The sequence below is a fragment of the Cervus canadensis genome, chromosome 3, assembly GCF_019320065.1.
Source record: "Cervus canadensis isolate Bull #8, Minnesota chromosome 3, ASM1932006v1, whole genome shotgun sequence".
In the NCBI taxonomy this organism is placed as follows: domain Eukaryota; kingdom Metazoa; phylum Chordata; class Mammalia; order Artiodactyla; family Cervidae; genus Cervus; species Cervus canadensis.
The window spans coordinates 41,146,291-41,170,856 of NC_057388.1; the positions used below are offsets into that span (position 1 = coordinate 41,146,291).

At 39.0% G+C, this 24,566-nt stretch overlaps 1 protein-coding gene across 4 annotated transcripts in view; it reads left to right on the plus strand.

Annotated features, from left to right (window-relative positions):
• The window catches only part of LOC122438271 (gamma-secretase activating protein), a 91,327-nt gene that overhangs the window by 18,075 nt on the left and 48,686 nt on the right, over positions 1-24,566 (plus strand). For 3 of the 4 annotated variants that reach the window (XM_043462950.1, XM_043462952.1, XM_043462951.1), the window contains 9 exons: positions 966-1,054; positions 5,428-5,497; positions 6,683-6,732; positions 9,877-9,981; positions 10,214-10,273; positions 11,462-11,505; positions 12,656-12,741; positions 22,843-22,920; positions 24,312-24,389. In XM_043462950.1, the coding sequence (XP_043318885.1) occupies positions 966-1,054; positions 5,428-5,497; positions 6,683-6,732; positions 9,877-9,981; positions 10,214-10,273; positions 11,462-11,505; positions 12,656-12,741; positions 22,843-22,920; positions 24,312-24,389 (660 nt within the window). Of the gene's footprint in view, positions 1-965; positions 1,055-5,198; positions 5,340-5,427; positions 5,498-6,682; positions 6,733-9,876; positions 9,982-10,213; positions 10,274-11,461; positions 11,506-12,655; positions 12,742-22,842; positions 22,921-24,311; positions 24,390-24,566 lie in introns of those variants that run through there. The other variant, XM_043462953.1, reaches the window with a different exon arrangement.

The window sequence follows — 24,566 nt, forward strand, 5'->3', positions numbered from 1 at the left end:
TGAAATTTTTATTCTAAGTACCCATTGACCAAACATTTGCTTTTGATTTTTTTTTGTTGTTGTGTATTTGTGATTCCACATAATAACTCACTCACTGTTTTGCTTTCAGTAAACTCTAAAAGGTATTTTTATAGAAATATCCAGTTCTTTAAAATGTGAGGCAATATCCCAGAAAATATTTTATATTCTTTACATTTTTTTTTTTCTTGACATAGGGCAATACTCTTAGGTTGCTTTCTTATATAGTGAAAACTGGCATTGATTCAATTCCAAGCTGCTGTGCTAGCCCCAAATTGTAAATTATTACTCAAAATAAAGTCATTGAGAAAGCACATGAGAATATTAGAGCTGTTATAAGAACTCAAATATAAGGCAACTCCTTTTCTGAGGAGGGAAACTCTTGGTCTAAATTTGAATATCTGTGGTAACCCCATTCTAGCCTGTGTCCAAAACTTCCTCCTAATGACTATCTTTAATGACATTTGCTCAAATGTGACACTAAGGAAATAAGGGAGTCTTTATCCATGCAGCTCCACCCTTCCTGAGGGAAGCCCAGCCCCTGTCCTCGTTGCTGTCAACCCTAACACATTCATTCATGAGAAATCTTTATGTTTTCCTACACACACAGTATTTGCCATTGTGCTGCAGAATTGTAGTGACACTGAACTGAGATGTATTTGTTTAGACTTAAAAGCTGAGAGGGCCCCTGAAGTGATGGTAAAAATAGCTGAGAAATGAGTGGGAACTGGTTTCTCACTCCATGTACATTGACTTCTCCTTTATGATGTTTTCTGTATCTATTTGCGGTTTTAAGAAGTCTCAATGTTAAGATAACTGCTTTTGTTTGTGGAGTAACTAATACAGTAAATAATGCATTTTACATTTTCAAAGTTCAGGCCTATGTGGAAGAGTAATGTGTAATATTCTGGACTTTGCTGCTATTAAAAGCATCCTTTACTTTATAGGATCAAAGTGCTTAACTCTGTTGGTTGAGATCCACCCCATTAACAATGTGAAGGTTCTGAAAGCAGTGGATAGCTATATTTGGGTACAGGTAAGTGAACATATCTTTATCACTTATCTCTTTAATCAAAAGACATGAAACCTAGAGACAGTGGTGTTAAAAGTGTTTTCATACACATTATCACATTTAATCCTCAGAATAATCCAGTGAATGGGTATGGCTGGAATGAACACCTCTTCCCTCGCAAACATGGAAATCAAAATTCAAACCTAGCTCTCTGTCTCTATTACATCATGGTTGTTTGATATAATAGATGTTTTTACATGATAAAATATTGAATATCAAAACACATTGAAAGGAACTTTAAAAATGGCTTATCTAATGTTTCATAGAGTTGACAGGTTAAATACCTGAGTTTAAATGACATAATTAATCCCTGAATTTCTCAACTCCATGCACTGATGCAGAAGCACTGTGTGTATAACACAATAGACTTAGATACAGTCAATCCTCATTACTTACACATAGAATTTGCAAATTCTGCTACCCACTAAAATTCATTTGTAACCCCAAAATCAGTCGTTGTTAGACATGTGAAAATTTGTCACCCAATGTACATGTTCCCTGCTGAGGTAGAACAAGGTGACCCAGCCTTTCAGATTCAGGTCTCAGACTGTAAACAAACATTGTTTTCATAGTCAACTTAATGCCATGTTTTTCACACTCTTTGGCAGTTGGTTTCATGTTTGACCTGTCCTCCAAGTGTATTGCTGAAGTAGTGTTTCATGTTTCTAAGTGCAAAAAGGCTGCCATATACTTTACAGAGGAAATCTGTGTGTTCATTAGATCAACTTCATTTAGGAATTAGTTTATAGGGCAGCTGACTGAGTTCACTGCTAGCGAATCAACAGTATCTTTAGTTGTGGCACACCAGATCTTTTGATCACTGATGCAGCATACGGAATCTTTTTAGCGTGCACACTCTTAGTTGCGACATATGGGACCTGGTTCCCTGACCAGGGATCAAACCTGGTCCCCCTACAATGGGAGTGCGGAGTCATAGCCACTGGACCACCAGGGAAGTCCCACAATGTCTTTAAATAGGGACACACATTAGACCAAGTTTTGTTTTATTTTGTTGACAAAAATGTTGCAGCTAGAGGCTCATAGGTGCTTTTATCACTATTTCCCTTAGGAACAGTGGTTCCGAGTTCAGTGTTTGTGGTGACCTTATGGAACATAGGGCTTCCATGGTGGTTTAGAAAGTAAAGAATCTGCCTGCAATACAGGAGAGTCAGGCTTGATCCCTGGGTTGGGAAGATCCCCTGGAGAAGTGCATGGCTACCCACTCCAGTATTCTTGCCTGGAGAATCTCATGGACAGAGGAGTCTAGCAGACTACATGGAGTCACAAAAGAACTGAAAATGATTAAGCACTGATGCAGGCACGTATGGATTGTAACTATCCCTGAGAACAAGAATCGACTGCCCGTGTTCCTGCTGGGCTGCATGAACAATTAGCTTGTGTGGCCTCCCCCTACCCTACCTGCTCTCAGCCTCTGACCCTGGGTCTCCCTCTGGCAGTGTGTGTTGGGAGAACGGGTTGTCTCTCATGTGCCTGCTTGTCCACTGTCAGCCAGCCCTTCCAGTTGTGCATTTCACCACCACTCCTGGCTTCTCTCTGGGCCGCTGCTTGCTGCCAGGCAGGGCCTGGCCTGGAACTGCTAAGCTACATTCCCTCCCCCAGGAATCCACTCTGTTTGTTTACACTGTCCTCAGTGCAGGGGTGACTGTGGGACACTTCCCTTTTCTGGCATGTTCTTTTGGTTTCCTTACCATTTTTATCCAGGGCTGTGTAGGCAATGATGATGTTATTGAAGGATGGGTAATCAGAGTGTAGGAAGGAAAAAGGTTTTACAAATATATTGTTGCATAACACTCTGAATATATTTTAAAAATACTGATTTGTATTATTAATAGTGAAAACTGTGAATAGTGAATGTTATGTGCATTTTATCTTAATTGAAAAAATTAAAAATGCAAGGTGCATGATTGCACCCCTACCCATGTGAAGTAGACCCACAATCATCCTGGTCCATCCAGGTCCAAGCCCTGCTCCCTGCTCTCATGCTCAGGTCTCTTAAGAAAGAAACTCCTCCAAGCCTCCACCCATGGCAAATCCCCACCTTCACCCTCTCTTCATTCTGCTTTCCTTTAGAGAAGCACCATTCATTGTCCACAAAATTTGGTCCTACCCTGTCATCTATTTCCTTTTTCTTTCCAAAACATCCATGATGATTTCCACTAGTACATTTTTCCCTCTACCTGTGCAGGCTTCGTGAAGAAACTTCTTCAGGACAGTAGTGAGTGGAGTCCGGATCTCAATCTGGGACTCTTGTAGAGTTCCCCACTGGCATGCACCTTCCAGATAGTTTATTGGATAATTACACACATATCCATGTCCACATGCCTATAGTATGTACGTTCCATCAATGAATATTAATGATCACAATCTAGCTCGATATCTTAAAAAAAATTATTTTCCTAATATAGTCTATATAGATTCCTACCCACAAAGCAAACAAAACAAAATCTCCAAAATCGTTGCCTGCTTTTGTAGAGCTGTGTCTGAAGCCTGTGTTACGTATATTCTCACTTGTAGGCCTTACTCCAGGGTTGCCTCAAATTAGAAAGAAAAACAACCACCTGAATGGAACTTTTAAAATCATGGTTGCCTCACAGAGACCAGGCAAGGGTTTAGAGCTGGTCTTCACCTTAGTCTAGGTCACAGCCCTAAGCCAGCAGGCCCTGGTCACCTCTGGAGACCCAGGGGACACCAAATCTGTAGTTTCTCCTTATTTTGAGGCATTGAGTATTTGCTCTTCCATTCTCTGTGCGGTTTCACTCATCATTGCTTCTCCGCAACTCCAGTGCACAAAGTATCCTTTTTGATGTACACAGTTTCACAAATCAGCAGAAATAAGCTGTATATTCTTCTCATAGCGGAATTCTTCATTGCTTTCTATTTTACAGTTTGGGGTTTGTTGCTGTGAAGAATGTGTGTGTGTGTGCGCTCAGTTGCTCAGTCGTGTCCGACTCTTTGTAGCCCGCCAGGCTCCGCTGCTCACGGGCTTATTCCCAAGCAAGAATACTGGAGTGAGTTGCCATTTCCTCCTCCAGAAGATCTTCCCCACCCAGTGATCAAACCTGGGTCTCCTGCATTGCAGGCAGATTCTTTCCCTCTCAGCCATTGGGAAGCCCTGCTCTGAAGAATGGTATATAGTTAATGCTTTGTTTTTCTCAAAGGGAAATGACTACAGGCAGTTTTAGAAGTTAACCAATTCTAGGGACTTCCCTGGTGGTCCAGTGGTTAAAATGCCAAGCTTCTACTGCAAGGGGCACAGCTATAATTCCTGGTTGGGTAACTAAGATCCTGTATGCTGCAGTGTAGCCAAGAAAAAAAAAAAAGATAAATCTTTTTAAAAGTTGATAATTTCTATTCTAATTTGGCATTATGAAAAGTTAGGATACCATGTAATATATTTTATCAAAAATTTCCCTAGTCTTTAGAAAGGCTGTAGGCTGTAAAACAAGGATGTGAAAAGTTCTGTTCTTTTATTATGCTTTCAAGTTTGGAAGGAAAACCCAAAATTCACCAGTGGATCTAGTGAGCTGTCTCTCATGTTGCAAAGTGAAACTTCAGATTTATAGTTAATCCTATGATGATGAAGGAATTAAGTCACTGGAGTCATCCCATGGCCAGGTTCCCCTCATTATCACAGCTGATGGGGTCAGGCCCTGTGTTTCTGGCTGCCCGCTTTGTCCTGTGGGCTGACAAATAAGGGCAGGCACAGAGGAGGAGGAAGGGCTGGATCAGGCCTTTTCTTCCAGTGGCAGTCTTTGGATACCTTGAGGTAAATCCTCCACCGCATGCCGCACTGTGACTCACTGTCCTTTCCTGGAAAGTCCCTGGTTCTGTTGCGCTTTGTCTCTCGGATGTGGAACTTTGGAAGTTGTCGTGGAGAGTTTGTTTACTTGGCTCTCAAATTAAACACTAGGTTTAGCTGCATGAGAAACTGTTATCGATCACTCTTTTTTGGTGCTTGTGAAATGGAACTTTCTGTTCAAATGTTGTTTATTGATATTGTTTTTGATTGACTTCAGAATCCCACGTTCCAAATAGGAAGCACCGTCCCTAGGACGGGCTCACAGTTCAGCCTTACTGTTTAGAGGAATTGTGTTGGACCTGCCGTCAGTCCCCTCCTGCAAAACCAAGCTCCTGAAAGTGTTCCTTTTTCTTCCTTGCTCCCATCTATAGAGTGTGTGTGTGAATGTGATTTGCCTAAACTATTTTGCGGTTCCCACTCCCTTCTATGGTATGTAGTAGTACAGTAATTGAACATAACTTTTGAAATAATTGTGTAAGCAAGGTAGTTGCTTATGACTTTAATTTCCTGTTTATAGTTCCTCTACCCACATGTTGAAAGTCGCCCTCAACCAGAGAATCATCTGTTACTGCTTTCAGAAGAGAAATGTAAGTATATCTTTAGGGTTTTTGTAGGGACTTCATGAACAGCATTATCTCCTAGTGAAGCATAGGATGTGATGAAGCTTCTAACTGTCCACTCGCCAGTCCAAGAGTCCACTGACTTTGATGTTCATTGGAGATCTAGGACTCCTGTGGAAGGGCTTTCTCTCTGCCTCACTTGTTGTTCTCTGGGGCTCTGTTGTTCTCTGATGGGCTTCTGCAAATTTGGATTTCCAGTTTGGGCACATGGTAGAATGTGTGTAGAATAGTCATTTTTGTCTTCTTTAGTCCATCCTTCTTAGGATGTCTGTCACAGTTGAAACTATAATGTAAGGAGAGAGGCTTGGATGGACAGAGGGAATGGCACTGGAAGTTAGAAGAAACCCATGGCAGAACTCGAGGATACTTAGGGACTTGGTCAAATTCAGGTAGAGGCAGATAAGATTGGGGCATCCTTTAATGATGATTTCAAGTAGAAGGAGGGATGGACAAAATTCACTGGTGGATCTTATCTAGGAAGCCGCCTCTCTTGTTATGAGGTGAAGCAGCTGATTTGTGATTGGAGGGACAAGACTGAAGATTTAGTTTGTGTTCACTTCCTATACTCCTGCCCAATTATGTATCTCACATTTTTGTAACTAGAACCAGTAAAGATACATATGGCTCATTGTAAACTGCTTACTGAGAAAAAATGGTCCATCTATACATCAATAAAGTGTTTATCGTGTTCTGTTAATGACCCCTATAAAAATACCTCCCCCTAATATCTGGCATAATGAGTTTTCTATATGATGTTTTCATATAAAGAGGTATTTGGTATTTGGAAATCGAAGATAAACCCTGCCAAATGAGCCCTTATTAGCCCTATATAAGACTGATGGTACTGGGGAGGGAAACACTTGTTCAGCTAACCTAGGGGAGTAGCAGAGTTAAATGTTTCATGTGTTGTTGGTATTGAGGAGCAGAGTATATGCTGGACTTGAAACAGACTGTAAAGGGAGGGTGGAAAAAGGTGGGCTTTTGTTTTGAATCTTTCTTGTGAGATTGCCATCTGTGACAATACTATTTTTCAGCCAGTTGTTTAATCTGCTTTGCTTTTATATATAAAAAAAGTTCACAATTGTTGGGTGAAAAAAAGTACTCATATTTTTCATGAAGGTTAAACTGTCTTTCTGTTTTCTTTTTTAAAAGATATTGAACAATTTCGTATCCAAGTTGTCCAAGAAGATGGAAATCGAGTGGTAAATATTTGAAATTCCTTTTGCTTCAGAGTTTTTTCCCATAAAGAGTAGCATTTCTAGACTATTAAGGATGTATTCATGTTATAGAAACATTCTACTTTATTTGGTGTCTTTCAAGTTATAGATTGGTTGTTATAACATGTGAAATAATATAAGATACATGAAGGAGTTGATTATTTCCTTCATATCTTTCTCACCCCCACCCCCCAATCAGTCTCCTGAGATAACTAATGACAGCCTTGTGTGATGCTTCCATGCCTTGTACCTTGCTCAGGGTTAGGTGCACAGATACTGGGATTTAGTTGCTTTTACTAAAATAGATTCATAGTATAAATATTAATTTGCTGCCTTTGCTTTTGCTTAATATATCAGGGGTATCCCTGTAGGTTTCTAAATGGAGATATGACTTCTTTCTCTTAATTTGTATACATGTATACATATACATGCATATAATAAATGAGATCATAGCATATATGCTGAGGTTCTATATAGTTCAGTTTTATTTTCTTTTTTGCTTGTTTTCCACATCCCCTTTGACTCTTCACCTCTAACTTTTGTTCACAACCATGTGTATTGTGTATCTTTTCATACTTTTCTCCATACCTCTGTGTCTCACATCCCCACCCTGATACACCCAGGGGTTTGTTTATTATTCACTCTTTCTTTATTCAGCTTTGTGGAATTACTGCCAAGCAGCCTAGGGTAGCTTAGTTCGTTGCCTTCAGAAGTGCAAACAGTCCCTGGTGTGGATATGCACAGTTTTGTCACCATTCTTCCATGGATGGATATTCACTTGATTGCCTTTTCCCCCCTTTTATTTGTTTACATTACAAATCATTTCAAATGTTTTTAACTTTACATGTTTGGTACACATGTTTCTTTGGGTTAAACCCTCGGGGATGGATAAGTGGGTTGATGGTTATATGCATTTAATAAACTTCAACACATTTTGCCAGATTACATTCCAAGAGACTTGTAACAATTTAGTTTTGCAAGCAAAATATAAAAGTACCCTTTCCCTCTATCCATACCAGTAATAGATGTATTTCCCTTTTTAAAAAATCCAGTTTGATGGGTTTAAGTTGTTATCATTATTATTTGAGTTTGTATTTCCTTTAATATTGTTGAGTTTGAACATTTTCTACGCTTATTGCCTATGTGAATTTATTTTTCTGAAAATTGTTTAGTTATATTCTTGTCTATATTTTTTTGCTAGGTTGTCTTTTTTCTTGACAGTTTTTGTGATATTACTGATATCAAAATGATTTCCTTTAATATTTAAACAGTCTACATCAAAATACTCTTTCTCTGATTTTAATTTTAAATTATGTGAACAGAATTGAAATGAGAAATGGCATTTGTTAATTGTGTATCTATGATTGAAAGCCTCAAATCAAGAGGCCTGGCTGGGAAATGATCAGAAAGTGTGTGACCCATCTGGGCCCCAGATGGATGGGAGGGCAAAGACAAGGCCAATGGTTGGAAATGGTCAGGCCAGAGAGGAAGGACCAAGGTGCAAAATCCCAAAACCATCAGTGAGGATTTGGAGGTAGTTAAATAAACAAATTGGAGTCAGGAACTGGAAATGGCTACAGACAGAGGACTGCTGGTCAGAAGAGGGGTTGGGAGTCATGAGAGACATTGCCGGGAGAGTGAGGCCAGGAGGCGCTTGTCAGAAGCCCAGGAAGGATTCTCCTGGCCAAGATGATACAGCCCCAGCACACCTTCATCCACGTTGCCCTTCTGTGAGGCACTGCTAACACCCCTATATAACAGCCCTATAACAACCTATAACCCCTACAACAATCCCTAACATCCCTATATAAAAGCAATGGTATTGTATTTATCCCAGCGTTTTCAGGAAACACAACAACGTAGACTCACACAGGTAAGGTAACTCTGGAGAGGGAAGAACTGCTATATGAACCTGGGTTGCCATCAGATGGAAACAAGATGCATTTCCCAAAGTTAAGAGTCAGATAAGTACTCTTGGATCTTTTTCCAGAAAATGTGATGGAACCAGGCAAACAGAAATAGAAGTGTATGATTCTGCTTGCCCTGTGCCTCCCTTGAGTTCCGACTTAGCCTCAGAGGAGAAATCCCATTTGAGATTAGAGAGGGTTTAGGTACAAATATGGATCATTCTGATGGTCCATTAGACCATCAAAAAAAGGTCTATCCCTTCTTTCCCTCATTCTCCTACATCAGCTTGTCTTCATTCTTTATTTACCTGTCCCAGTATAGTTAGCTTTTGCTTGTTGAGCATTTTGAGGAAAATGAACTCTTCATTCCTTGTATTACATTTAGCATTTCTTTGTCAATTTAGCCTTGCATACCTTATTTCCTTTCCCTTCATTTGACAAGTATTTCTTGAGTACTACTACATACTAGAAACAGTCAAGTCATTGAAAATATAAAGGTGTTGTAGAAGAGTGCATACTCATTGGGGTAGACTTACAGCATTAACTAAAGTATAAATGTGATAGAAGCACGCCAAAGTGACATAGAAATACAGAGATGGGGAGTTTTGCCTTCATATTGGGAGGTGAAATTGGGTTTTGTACAGGAGGCAATACCTCAGCTGGGTCTTGAAGGATGAATAATTAAGTATTGCTGAGAAATGGGCAGTATCATCATACTCATTGTAGAAGATGGACAGGTAAGAACCATGACCAAAGCCACATGAAGGGTTTATGGCAGATCTAAGATTGTTGCCCAGTACTCCTCTCTCCTAGGCTTGAGTTTTCCCTTGTTCTCACAGTTAACCTTTGGTAGCAAAGCCCTCTAGACTGCAGATACTTGAGTGTATTATGTCCAAAACAGGAAGCTTTGAATCTTCTATTTGCCTAGCTGTTGATTTGTGATAGGTGTGGCCTTGCCTTCAACAGCCCCAGCCTGTCTAACTAAGAACAAGAAAAAAATAGTTTATTGCAGAGTGTTGTGAAGAGCAAGTAATGAAATGATACCTTAAATCTTTTTTGGAAAGACTTTCCATGTGTATATGTTGGAGGTAGGGGGCAACTAAAAATAAACTGTGGAAATATTTACATGTGTTATAAAGATAGAATATTTAAAATAATTATTAAACCCAGATGTTCTTCTTTAAAACAGTTATTTATTTCTAAAATCTCTTTGCCTCCTTAGGTAATTAAAAATTCTGGCCATCTCCCAAGAGAGAGAGTAGTCGAAGATTTTGTTTGGGCTCAGTGGGATATGTCAGAGCAGAGATTATACTATATTGATCTGAAGGTAAAAACTAGTCCACTGGCTCTCTTTTTTATGGGAGTGTTTTAATTTTGAATTATCACTATTGTAATTTATTAATTACTTCATTTTCATTGATGAGAGCAGTCAAAGTTTATTACAAATAATGAAGATTTTCATTACTGTTTACTTTTTGGTTGCTTCCTTTTCTCTCTCTTTAGTGTTTGTTTGTTTGTTTGTTTTCTTAATTTGTCACTTACACTGTTTTCTCTTTTAGAAATCAAGGAGTGTCTTAAAATGCATCCAGTTTTATGCTGATGAGCACTTTAAGTTAATGGTAAGTCCGGAAAATGATTGGGCTATATGGTGAAATTTTATACCCATTTTGTGATTTGTGTGAAAGTCGCTCAGTCATGTTTGACTCTATGACCCCATAGACTATACAGTCCATGGAATTCTCCAGGCCAGAATACTGGAGTGGGTAGCCTCTCCCTTCTCCAGGGCATCTGCCCAACCCAGGAATTGAACCCAGGTCTCCCACATTGCAGGTGAATTCTTTACCAACTGAGCCACAAGGGAAGCCCTTATACTAACCATTACTCCTTTTTAATGAAAGTTATCATAAAGAGCATTTTAGCATTCTTGATCATGTATTAATAGCTTATATGAGCAAGTAAGATAGTTCCTGCCAGCTCAAAGCTTCAGCTTTATAGTAAATGCAATTAATATAAGTGATTAGAAAAGCACACACAGGGAATTTCTGCCAACTGAATGCTTCACAACAAAGAAACATGGTTAAGAGTGAGGGTTAGTAGAAGGTAGTATTTAGTAGGAGGTAGTATGTGGTAGGTGTGCTCAGTACGTGATGACACGTCATTTGATCCAAAAGGATGTGTGAGGATGGTGGATTGAGTCTAAAGTTGATGAGAGGATATAGTTTAATTAATAAAAATCTAGAATCACTCCTGGAAAAGTATTTGGAGTGTAGTGAGAAGTATCATTGTAGTGAGGAGTCATAGTATCTTTATCTGTGATGGAGAGAACATTATTATTCTTCCTGGCTAGGATTAATATTGGTGTCTAATGCAGATTGACATCATACCATTATAAGAATTTCATTTACTCCCCCTCCCCCCACCCCCTGCCTTTTGGACTCACACTCATTCTCTTTCTAAAGATACCATTCCTTCCCTCCCTACACAATCGTCTGTGTCCTATAAAAGCCTACTCCTTCCAATTGACTTATTACACAACCCATCTATGGTAGTCAAATCTGAAGCAAAATCTTGATGTATATTTATGATTGATAAATATACATCAAGCTTGTGATTTATGTAGACTCCAGAATATTCCCAGTGGACTTTCTCTATGTGGGTTTGTGAAATAGCCTCTGAAGATAATGCTAGTTAAAGGAGCTCTTCATCATTATGTAAACATAGTGTCGTCAGGTTTGCTCTGGTTTCCAAAACTATCATCACTTAACTAATGTCATCTTTTGCTTTGTTATCACTTGATTTTTTGACAGTTTGAAGCACCCTTGGATATATCATTAAGTGACTCAGGATTCAAGTAGGTTACTCCTAAATTATTATTATTTTTTATAGACACTTCTGGACAGAATGATTATATTTAAACATAATCTGTGATATACTGCTAAAAGGATAATTTGATGTTCTGTTTGTGTGAGGGAGTGTTTCTCATCTTTTCAGTTTCTGTTTTCTATAGGGAATATAAACAATGTTATCAAGTATAAACACAGGGTTTTTCCATGTAAAGGCAATCATATTGATTTTCTTAGCCATTTATTTCTATAGGGTATCTTCATTTTTTTGATCTGTGGAAGTGCTCTGTAATTCAATAAAAAGATTCAGAGTCAGAGTCAGAAAGTTCTGTGTTTAGAATGAAGCATCAGAACCCTTTTCTTGTTGCCATCAAAGAGGATGTCTCAGGTCAATCCATTTATAGCTCAGCTGAGTCTATGCTTTATTTTTTTCCCCTGTTTTCATTTTTATACAAAAGGCAAGATTTTTTCGCCCCCAGACTATTTTACATTTAGTAAAAACAGGAGATACTTTTGAAAAAATAGACTCAGAGCCATCAGTGCACAGAAGAAATGAAAGTCTTCCTGAATTAATGATAATTGCAAAATGCTACATTTCACTAGCTTTATTTGATCATATATGAATATTCAGTTCTGTTTATTTTGAAATGTAGCATCAACATTATTCTAAAATTAGACAAAAGTTGAAATATTGTGTATTCTTTTCCCTATTGCCAGGACCATGCCATTTATGTACCATGTATTTTAAAAAATTACTGTTTTTTAAAAAAATAATTTTATTTATTTATTTTTTGGCTGTGTTGGATCTTCATTGCTGTGTGGGCTATCTAGTTGTGGCAAGCAGGGACTGCTCTCTAGTAGCGTCTCATTATGGTGGCTTCTCTTGTGGAGCACAGACTCCAGGGCACGAAGGCTTCAGTAGTCGCAGTTCCTGGGACCACAAGCTCAGTATTTGTGGCACATGGACTTAGTTGCTGTCTGCAGTGTATGGGATCTTCCTGGACCAAGGATTAAAAAATTATTGTTTTACTTATTTATTTTAACAAAAAGACATATTATCTACTTAAATTTCTCAGAGACATGTGGATAAATTATAGTGGTTACTCACATCTTTTATGAGGGAACTTATTTGTAAATTCTTATCCTTTATGCTCTTAGACTTGTCAACTTTGGATATAGTGATCTTCAAGACCAAGAGGAATTATCCGAACACCTGACCTTATGTGTTTTTACCAACCATACAGGTAGAACCGGGTTGTATTTGTCAATTTATTTAATTTTACTTGAGTTCCATATATTTAGCCATTGTTCAGCTATATAGATCCTGAACATAAGTGATCATGTGGATATTTACATACCAAATTAACTTCTCCACTGTAATTTTATACATTTGCTGTCTGTATAAAAGAAGCCACAGTCCAGCTATTGTTCTAAAAGTTTTTCTTTGTATTATTTCTCTGGTAGAAGGGATGGGTTCATATTTAATCAAGCTACATTTTCTCACCTGCTTCATTTTAAAGAAACGACATACAATGAGAGGGATGCTTTTTGTGTCTGGCTTACTGATGTTGGAGTTCTAAACCCATGTGATTTGCTACTTTCAGAGCCATGCTATAACCTACTGAGCTGACAATCAAATCTTCACATACAAGTTATGAGTATACAGTATTCCATCTCTTAAGACCTGTTTATTATAGATAGAAAAAGTAGAGAGGGGGGAAGATAATGTCTGAAAACGAGAGGAGAGCAGTATGGTTACGGTCAATGAATCTCATGAAAAAACTGCTCATTAACTTTAATAATCATCTAAATAATCAACTCTAATAACTAAATCTAATAGCCATATTTAATACCCCAACTTGAGTGGACAGTTACTATTAGAGTTAAGTAGCGCTTGGACTAAAATTACATTCATTTAAAGACATATTATGTAATATTCATTGAGCTGACACTTATGGAGCATTAATAGAAAGTTACTACTTAGTATGGATGTTGGACATTAAGTACGTGCACACATAGTATTTGAATAGAACCCTGGTACATTTTATGAATGAGAATTATAGGAAGCCATGAGAGCATATAGTGGAGGTTTAATAGAAGATACTGTTATAGTATGTTCAAGTATGTTCTACTTCAGCCAATGCATTCTTAGTCCTGAAAATTGCTTCCTTTTCCACCTCACTCTTTCAAAATGCTTCCCATAGTTTTCTCTCCATTTAGGGTCTCCTTCAGGCCCACAAGTCCCTCTATAAACCAGTCTTGGGGAATTTAGGTCAGGAAATAATATTTCCCTTGATACTTGAAGGATGTATGTAAGCTAAGAACAGGGTGACTAGTTGCAGTAAAGTGAGCAATAGGAAAAGTATTGGGAGAGAGAGCTGAAGAGGTAGGCAGGGGCCAGGTCATGTAGGGCCTCTCAGACCATGGAATGATTTTAGCAAGAGATGAGGGTGGCTTCTCTTGTGTTGTTGGAAGAGGGTGTTTGCTATGACCAGTGCGTTCTCTTGGCAAAGCTCCATTAACCTTTGCCCTGCTTCATTCTGTACTCCAAGGCCAAATTGGCCTGTTATTCCAGGTATTTCTTGACTTCCTACTTTTGCATTCCAGTCCCCTATAATGAAAAGGACATCTTTCTTGGGTGTTCTAGAAGATCTTGTAGGTCTTCATAGAACTGTTCAGCTTCAGCTTCTTCAGCATTACTGGTTGGGGCATAGACTTGGATTACTGTGATGTTGAATAGTTTGCCTTGGAAATAAACAGAGATCATTCTGTTGTTTTTGAGATTGCACCCAAGTACTGCATTTCAGACTCATGTTGACTATGCGGGCTATTCCATTTCTTCTAAGGGATTCTTTCTACTGTAGTAGATATAATGGTCATCTGAATTAACACCCATTCCAATCCATTTTAGTTCACTGATTCCTAAAATGTTAACGTTCACTCTTGCCATCTCCTGTTTGACCACTTCCAATTTGCCTTGATTCATGGACCTAACATTCCAGGTTCCTACGCAATATTTTCTTTACAGCTTCGGATTTTACTTCCATCACCAGTCACATCCACAACTGGGTGTTGTTTTTGCTTTGGCTCTGTCTCTTCGTTCTTTCTGGAGTTATTTCTCCACTGATCTTCAGTAGCATATTGGGCACCTACCTACCTAAGGAGTTCATCTTTCAGTCTCCTATATTTTTGCCTTTTCATACTGTTCATGGGGTTCTCAAGGCAAGAATATTGAAGTGGTTTGTCATTCCCTTCTCCAGTGGACCACGTTTTGTCAGAATTCTCCACCATTACCCGTCTGTCTTAGGTAGCCCTTGGGTAGCTCATAGTTTCATTGACTTAGGTAGACAAGGCTGTGGTCCATGTGATCAGATTGGTCAGTTTCCTGTGATTGTGGTTTTCAGTCTGTCTTCCCTCTGGTGGAGAAGGATAAGAGGCTTATGGAAGCTTCCTGATGGGAGAGACTGACTGAGGTAAACTGGGTCTTGTTCTGATGGGCGGAGCCATACTCAGTAAATTTTTAATCCAATTTTCTGTCAATGGATGGGGCTGTGTTCCCTCCCTGTTATTTGGCCTGAGGCCAAACTATGGTGGCGGTAACAAGGATAATAGCGACCTCCTTCAAAAGGTCCCCTGCGCACACTGCTGCACTCAGTGCCCCCAACCCTGCAGCCGGCCACAGCCGACCCACACCTCCGCCAGAGACTCCTGGATACTCACGGGCAAGTCTGGGTCAGTCTCTTGTGAGTCCGTGGAATCCTCCAGGCCAGAATACTGTAGCGGATAGCCTTTCCCTTCTCCAGGGGATCTTCCCAACCCAGGGATCAAACCCAGGTCTCCTGCATTGCAGGCAGATTCTTTAAAATGAGCTATCAGGGAAGCCCAAGAGAAGACAAAAGAGAAGACTCTACACATGGACATCACCAGATTGTCAACACCGAAATCAGATTGATTCTATTCTTTGCAGCCGAAGTTGGAGAAGCTCTATACCGTCAGCAAAAACAAGACTGGGAGCTGACTGTGACTCAGATCATGAACTCCTTATTGCCAAATTCAGACATAAATTGAAGAAAGTAGCGAAAACCACTAGACCATTCAGGAATGACCTTAATCAAATCCCTTATGATTATACAGAGGAAGTGACAAATAGATTCAAGGGATTAAATCTGATAGACAGAGTGCCTGAAGAATTACAATGGAGGTTCATGACATTGTACAGGAGGCAGGGATCAAGACCATCCTCAAGAAAATGAAATGCAAAAAGGCAAAATGGTTCTCTGAGGAGGCCTTACAAATAGCTGAGAAAAGAAGAGAAGCAAAAGGCAAAGGAGAAAAGGAAAGATATTCCCATTTGAATGCAGAGTTCCAAAGAATAGCAAGGAGAGATAAGAAAGCCTTCCTCAGTGATCAATGCAAAGAAATAGAGGAAAACAATAGAATGGCAAAGACTAGAGATCTCTTCAAGAAAATTAGAGATACCAAGGGAACATTTCATGCAAAGGTGGGCACAATAAAGGACAGAAATGGTCTGGACCTAGCAAGCAGAAGATATTAAGAAGAGGTGGCAAGGATACACAGAAGAACTATACAAAAAGGTCTTCACAACCCAGATAATCACGATGGTGTGATCACTCACCTAGAGCCAGACATCCTGGAATGCGAAGTCATGCGGGCCTTAGGAAGCATCACTATGAACAAAGCTAGTGGAGGTGATGGAATTCCAGTTGAGCTATTTCAAATCGTAAAAGATGATGCTGTGAAAGTGCTGCACTCAATATGTCAGCAAATTTGGAAAATTCAGCAGTGGCCACAGGACTGGAAAAGGTCAGTTTTCATTCCAATCCCAAAGAAAGGCAATGCCAAAGAATGATCAAACTATTGTACAGTTGCACTTATCTCACACAAGTAAAGGGTCAAAAAAGGGGAGGAGGTTTAGGAATTAGATTTGGACATAAATATACAAAGGTTATGTAGAACATTCAAGGAAAAAGGAAAGAGTATGGGGAGACAAGAGGGAAACCAAGTGAGATGTTATAGCAGCCAAGAGTCAAGGGGGTTTCATAAAAAAGAGTGACTTTTAGTAGGTGGTGAAAAGTGGAGCCCATTGGGTATGGCTGCATGGAAGTTACTGTGTGTAGTTTGTGCTGGGTGATTGAGGTAAAATCTTGATTGTGCTGGGTGAAATCTCATGTGAGAATTGAAAAATTATAGCAACATGTGCATGCAAAAGAGAGGCAGCAGCTGGATGGGGAAGTGGGATTGTGGGGATATTATTTTTTGAGACAGTAGAGACTGTAGTATGTTTGAACGCTTATAGGATATTTAGTGGAAAAGAAAAGATGACAATATACAGCAGAGAGAAATAACTAGTAGAGTGAATTTGCTTAGAAGGTGGGATGTAATGGGATCCAGAGCTCATGTGGTGCCCCCAGGGTTGGTTCTTCCCTGCTACTTAATTTAAATCTGTTGGATATAAACAATCATTTTAGGTTTTTATTCTGTGAAGCTTTTATTCCTTTTAATTTTATTCCCACAGGAATTTCTCACATATATTAGTAGTTTATAAATAGGCTATCTATGACATATCTTAGAAATGTTAGGTTAATTTGGCAAAAGATGTGAAAGAGCCTGTTTTTCCTTTCTCAGTGACGTCTAGGAGCCTTGCTTTTCAAAGTCAGCTTTGAAATCGAAAAAATAAGGCTGTTTCAAATGGGATGCTTTCAGATTTAAGATGAAATAAACCAAACGAAACACCCTTTTTATTTTCAACTCATAAGTTATCAGTTCATGTATTTCCCAAATTACTTTTCAAAAACAGCTTTTGAAACTTTGTGATTAAAACAAATACCTACTTCAGCAAATGGAGAAAGGTGCAAATTGTCTAATTCCTGTATGGCTCCCTCTATAATAAGGAGCTTAGTTTTCCACTGGTGTGGAGAACAGAAAACATGGTTCATGAAAGAAATGCCAATAGACTCAGGACCTTTTACAAACGCTACTTATTTCAACTATTACATTCATGCTGATGCTGTAATAAGATTTGTTGTTCAGTTGTTCCATATTGGTCATTGAGAGCTACTTTGACCTTTCACCACCACTTCTTACCTGAATTTTCCTGCCCTAAGAAATGAAATCTGCTACCTTTCAGAGATTTAAAGGTTAAAATCTCGAAGATGAGGGTGATCATAAGAGTTAGTGCTGGGCAAAAGTACTCTGTTAATGTCAGACCACTGATTTATTAGGATTATGAGTTCCTATAGTTTTTTCTGATACATTTTTAACACTAGGATGGTGAATCAGGGACTTTCTACAGCATTGAAGGAAAGACTGCACACCCTATCTGAGTTGCTTAGTTGTGTCTGACTCTTTGCAAACCCATGGACTATACTGTCCATGGAGTTCTCCAGGCCAGAATACTGGAGTGGGTCAGTCAGTTCAGTCGCTCAGTCATGTCAGACTCTTTGCAACCCCATGAACTGCAGCACGCCAGGCCTCCCTATCCATCACCAACTGCCGGAGTCTACCCAAACCCATGTCCATTGAGTTGGTGATGCCATCCAACCATCTCATCCTCTGTCGTCCCCTTCTCCTCCTGCCCTCAGTCTTTCCCAGCATCAGGGTCTTTTCAAATGAGTCAGCTCTTAGCATCAGGTGGCCAAAGGATTGGAGTTTCAGCTTCAACATCAGTCCTTCCAATGAACACCCAGGACTGATCTCCTTTAGGATGGACTGGTTGGATCTCCTTCCAGTCCAAGGGACTCTCAAGAGTCTTCTCCAACACCACAGTTCAAGAGCATCAATTCTTCAGCGCTCAGCTTTCTTTATAGTCCAACTCTCACATCCATACATGACTACTGCAAAAACCATAGCCTTGACTAGACGGACCTTTGTTGACAAAGTAATGTCTCTGCTTTTTCATATGCTGTCTAGGTTTGTCATAACTTTCCTTCCAAGGATTAAACGTCTTTTAATTTCTTGGCTGCAGTCACCATCTGCAGTGATTTTGGATCCCCAAAAAATAAAGCCAGCCACTGTTTCCACTGTTTCCCCATCTATTTCCCATGAAGTGATGGGACCAGATGTCATGATCTTAGTTTTCTGAATGTTGAGCTTTAAGCCAACTTTTTCACTCTCCTCTTTCACTTTCATTAAGAGGCTCTTTAGTTCTTCTTCACTTTCTGCCATAAGGTGGTGTCATCTGCATATCTGGGGTTATTGATATTTCTTCCAGCAATCTTGATTCCAGCTTGTGCTTCTTCCAGCTCAGTATTTCTCATGATGTACTCTGCATATAAGTTAAATAAGCAGGGTGACAATATATAGCTTTGATGTACTCCTTTTCCTATTTGGAACCGGTCTGTTGTTCCATATCTGGTTCTAACTGTTGCTTCCTGACCTGCATACAGGTTTCTCAGGAGGCAGGTCAGGTGGTCTGGTATGCCCATCTCTCAGAATTTTCCACAGTTTATTCTGATCCACACAGTCAATGGCTTTGGCAGTCAATAAAGCAGAAATAGATGTTTTTCTGAAACTCTCTGGCTTTCTTGATGATCCAGCGGATTTTGGCAATTTGATCTCTGGTTCCTCTGCCTTTTCTAAAACCAGCTTGAACATCTGGAAGTTCACGGTTCATGTATTGTGGAAGCCTGACTTGGAGAATTTTGAGCATTACTTTACTCGCGTGTGAGATGAGTGCAATTGTGCAGTAGTTTGAGCATTCTTTAGCATTGCCTTTCTTTGGGATTGGAATGAAAACTGACCTTTTTCCAGTCCTGTGGCCACTGCTGAGTTTTCCAAATTTGCTGACATATTGAGTGCAGCACTTTCACAGCATCATCTTTTAGAATTTGAAATATCTCAACTGGAATTCCATCACCTCCACTAGCTTTGTTCATAGTGATGCTTCCTAAGGCCCAATTGACTTCACATTCCAGGATATCTGGCTCTAGGTGAGTGTGAGTGATCACACCATCATTATTATCTGGGTTGTGAAGATCTTTTTTGTACAGTTCTTCTGTGTATTCTATCCATCCACCTCTTCTTAATATCTTCTGCTTCTGTTAGGTCCATACCACTTCTGTCCTTTATCTTTGAGCCCATCTTTGCCTGAATTTTGTTCCCTTGATATCTCTAATTTTCTTGAAGAGATCTCTAGTCTTTCCCATTCTGCTGTTTCCTGACAGGGATCAAACCCAGGTCTCCTACATTGTGGATGGATTCTTTACCAGCCAAGCTGCCAGGGAAGCCCAAGAATACTGGAGTGGGTAGCCTATCCCTTCTACAGGGGTCTTCCCAACCCAGGAATCAAACCAGGATCTCCTGCTCTGCAGGCAGATTCTTTACCAGCTTAGCTACCAGAGAAGCCTGAATCAGGGACTTTCTAAAGCATTGAAGGAAAGACTGCACCCCCTATCTTGAGAGTCAACCCTGAAGTGGTACTTAGAATGCTCTGTTTGTTCTGGGTCCATGGTGGCTGTAATTCTTTTTTGTGCACCACCTACTGGGAGGTGGTAAGGGGCGAAAAGTGTAACTTCTCCGTCCTGCACATTTAATTGTAAGAGTTGCCCTTCACAAGTTCCCAGAATTAGGCCTCTGTTTTGCATTTTATAGAGCTTTTTACAATGAGATAATTTCCCTTGGAAAACTTTGTCCATAATAGCTTTCATTGTCCAAATGGTTTCCCTCAGGCTAGCCAACTTTGAGATATTATCTTCATCATTGATGAATATTCATTAAACATCGCTGGATACACCATTAAGAGCATGCTTTTTTTCCCCCCCAAACTCTGACTTCCCCAAACTCATAAATAGCAGCGAAATTATTCTGGAATAATAATAATAGCAGCTAACCTTTATGACTACATATAACTTTTTTTGCCAGAGCTTTATGCATTATTGTCTCATTTAACACTCATATTAGAACCACATGAAGGAGGTGCTATGCTTTCCTTATTTACAGATGAGGAAACTGAGGCTTAGAGATTTCAGTTAATATGATTCAGGCAAATGTAACAAATACTGATGCCCGAGTGTCAGCCCCAGAGTTTCTGATTTAGTCTGTCCGGGTATCTGTGAGCTCAGGAAGCTTTAATGCGCTTTCAGAGGCGAGAACTGGTGCTCTAGGGCTGTGCTGTCCCGTGTGGTAGCCACTAGCCACCTGCGGCTATTTAAGTTGTTAAAATTAAATAAAATTTAAAAGGAGTTTGTCAGTCACAGTAGCCATCTTTTAAATGCTCAGTAGTCACATGTGGCTCATGGCTACCAGACTTAGAACCAGTAGAACATTTACACGATCAGAGAAAATTCTAGGAGCGGGACAGGTTTGCAGAGCCTGTGCACAGTCCGTTTCCCCTTGCTGTGTCTTTTTTCCCCCTTTGGGATTGAGAAGGGGGACTAAGCTGCAACCTGTTTGGAGATACTTGCTATGATGTCTGAATATGGCTCTCAATGTATGTTTTTACGTAAGTTTATTCTACACCTCATGTTAACTTTCTTCAAAACAAGGAAAACAATAACCTCCGTTCTCTAAAGAATGGTGTGTAGAGATTTTTTTCTAGAATGGAGATTATAATCTTCCTGATATTGTTTACATTTCATGCTCATTCCTTAGGACAGATTCCTAAAAGAACAGTTGCTGGGTCAACAGGTGTGAATATATTTAATTCTCTGCAAAACTGTTTTTTCAGAGACGTTGTACTCATTCACCTTTCATTACTATTATTTGAGATTGTTCTTCCATTGGCAGAATTGATTATAATTTTTAAAACTTTGTTAATTTTAAAAGAAAAATGTGGTACCTTATTTTAATTCTTATTTCTTTATTATCAGAGAGAGGCTGAAGTTTTAACGCTGTCTGTTAAAAATGTCTTTGTTCTAGTGATCATAGAACATAAAAGAACAGGATAAACCAGTAGGTTTACATTCTATAGTAAACATATAGAATGTTTACTATATGAAAGTATTCAAAGTGGTACATGGAACTTTGGTAACTCTTTTAATTACTATTTTTGTTTATGCTTTAGTGTAGCATTATTTTATTTTTAGTGAGTCTGCTGTAGTTTTAAAGAAAGTTATTATTGTGTGGTCTTTAAGCATAACGGTAATTTAAAATCTAACAGAATTGTTACCTTTTTTAATCTGATAGAGTTATTCTTTTTTGTCATTTCATGTTGAAAATATTGCAATAAAATGAATTTCTAACAATATATTACAATCTTAAAAATCATTAAAAGAGTCAAAACTGATAAATATTATAACAGAATGCTTAAATACGTCCTGAAATAGCCTTCTTAGGGAAAATGGACCTTTTTTCCCTACCATGATTTTTAACAAAGGAACTCTAGTGGAATATGGTACAGGAAATGATTCACTGAAGTAGAATAATGATAGAGTTCACATAGCTAGTGAATATTCACTCTGGGACTAGAACCAGGTTAGTCAAGTTCCTTTCCACCCTAGAAATCTCCTATTTCAGGTGATCACATAAATGCTGACATTAGAATAGAAGTATCAGTCTAAGCATAATGCCCTCATTTGTAAGTCATTGATGAATTTACCCACATGTACAGGTGGCAGCAGCTGCTGACGTGATGGACAGTTTTACACATTGACGCGGGTGGGCAGGCTGAGGTTGTTCTGAAGTGGTGGGCTAAGTGAGCGGTCAGCACTCATCTGAAAAACCAGTCTATCCCAGGAGCTCTCCTTTGACCTTGGGCCACAGACCTCAGTGACCCAAATATAGGTGGGAACAGGCTCACACACCACTTGCTCTCATTGCCTCAGTTTGCCTTCCATTGTAAATAAATAATAAGACTGGAAACTGTCTGTAAAAAGGAGACATCTTTTTGATCAGTTGGGGTCCATAGCTATTAGTCATGACTGGAGAACAGACTGAAAAAGAGCACAGCGCGGGGGAGGACGTGTATGTAAGGAGAATCTCATGAAGCTTTGTAAACTTCTCCAGACTCCCATGATTTCGTATATGGAAGTCTCTCTCCAGTTTCCTAGCCTTCAATAGCCTACCACTATACATTGCATATAGTGTGTGCTGAGTAATTGTTGAATTGAAATTTCTTGAAAGTGAAAGTGAAGTCGCTCAGTCATGTCCAACTCTTTGCAACCCCATGGACTGTAGCCTACCAGGCTCCTCCATCCGTGGGATTCTCCAGGCAAGAATACTGGAATTTCTTAGTAACTTGTGAATAGTTAATTTCTAGAATTTGGGAATAATCTATGAGGTAAATTGAGGCAGAACATCTAAAGGAATGGCAGTAAGGTTAAGTAGCTTAGGAAACTTTATTTGTCTGTGATTCTTTTAAGCTTTACTAAATACTTTCTTCCTTCTAGGAAGTTTGTGTGTATGTTACTGCCCGAACTTTGACTCTTGTGAACAAATCACATATTCAGTGTTCTACTTTCATAAAGGTACTTTTCATTTATTCTTTTTTTTAGCATAATCATTTTTTCCAAATAGCAAAATATATAGATTTTAAAGTTTTATTACCTTATAACAAATTTGATCAGTACATCATATATCTGTATACTTATATAATACATATTTCCTAAAAAAATTTATGAATGATGAGTGTTGTTAGCTAATTATTTTTATATTATTTTAAAAATAATATTGTGTAATATATATTTTTTCTTGACCTATATCTTTTTACCAGGCCTATAGACCAATGCAAAGGGATGTATTTGCTGACAGTGTGTTTTTTATTTTTATATTATTACTAATTGAAAGGTACCTATAGATTTAGCTTACAAGGGTACATAAGGTTTTAGTTTAAAAAGTTTCTACCATCTTAGACTTTAACAGCTCTTAGACCTAAGATACATTTATTTCATTTCATACATCTGTGGCCCAAGAAACTGATATGTCAATAGTCAGCCTGGAGGACAGGAGTGAAGTGTTTAATCTTTTCTAGTTCTGTAGTTGATAGCAGAGTGCCCTTTAATAGTTTTAAAATTGACTTTTAATAGTTTTAGCCTGAACCATGCTAAAGTGTATTTATTCTGCTTGTTTAGTTGCTTAAAATTAGTAGTTATGTAATAATACTGTGGGTAGACTTAAAATTATTTAAAATTAGGATTTTCAAAAAAATTATGCCAGGTCACACCAGATTTTATTCTGCAGCCATGCCTAATGTTACATTCAGAAGTTAGAGATCAAAGTAAAAAAATGTTTAATAACTTAATAATGAAGAAAACAAGAAAATTCAGAAGACCTATATGCATGCTTTAATAATACAAGTTTGATATTTGTGGAACATTTTCATGCCTTTTTCAAATGGTTAATAATTAAAGCCAGTAAATAGAACTTTTCTGAAAGTTGTACTAAGAGCTAATAACCATGATTAAGCGTTAGGAGAATGGAACGTGAAGCCCAGTCCTACCCTGAGTATACCAGATAACTGACTCACAGTGGGCTTCCTCAGTGATTCAGAGAAGTCTTCAAGGGCCTTAATGACGGCAAGAGTGTGGCAGTGAGCCTTGAGGCATGAGGGCCAAACAGCCACCTGGTCCTCTCCATCTCTTGGATTCTTAAGTAAAGTTCTTCGGATCCTTCTATCCCAGCACAACCCACCTTTTAAGCTCTAAGATTATGTGTAAGCCCAGACTCAGGTGATCCGTCTTCAGTGCTGGCTTCTGGAGAGTGATGGGGGAACCGTGAGCTCTAGGACCCTGAAGACACTTGCTTTGTCAGTTTCACAGTTACTCAGTGTGGAGAGTATGATGTGGAGTCACTGCCTTGGGTGGAATTGCAGCTCTTTGTTTCTTAACATCCTTTCTCTGGCTTGGTGTTCTCTCCACAGGGCACAGCAAGACCTTCACTACTAGTCTTGGGAGTGTTGACTCATGTGTGACAAAGGGCATTACTTTTCTCAACCTTGGTGAGTGAGCAGCATATGTGTCTCTCTGCTCTGACCTTTCCTTCTGGTACATGTTAGGCCTTGTTTTTCTTTGCACCCCATTTTCTCATGCCTGTTTGGGACTCAGGTTGTGATGACTATGACTGACCTTTTTTTTTTTTTTTTTGACTGACCTTTTTGAAGCCAGATAGGGGAAGG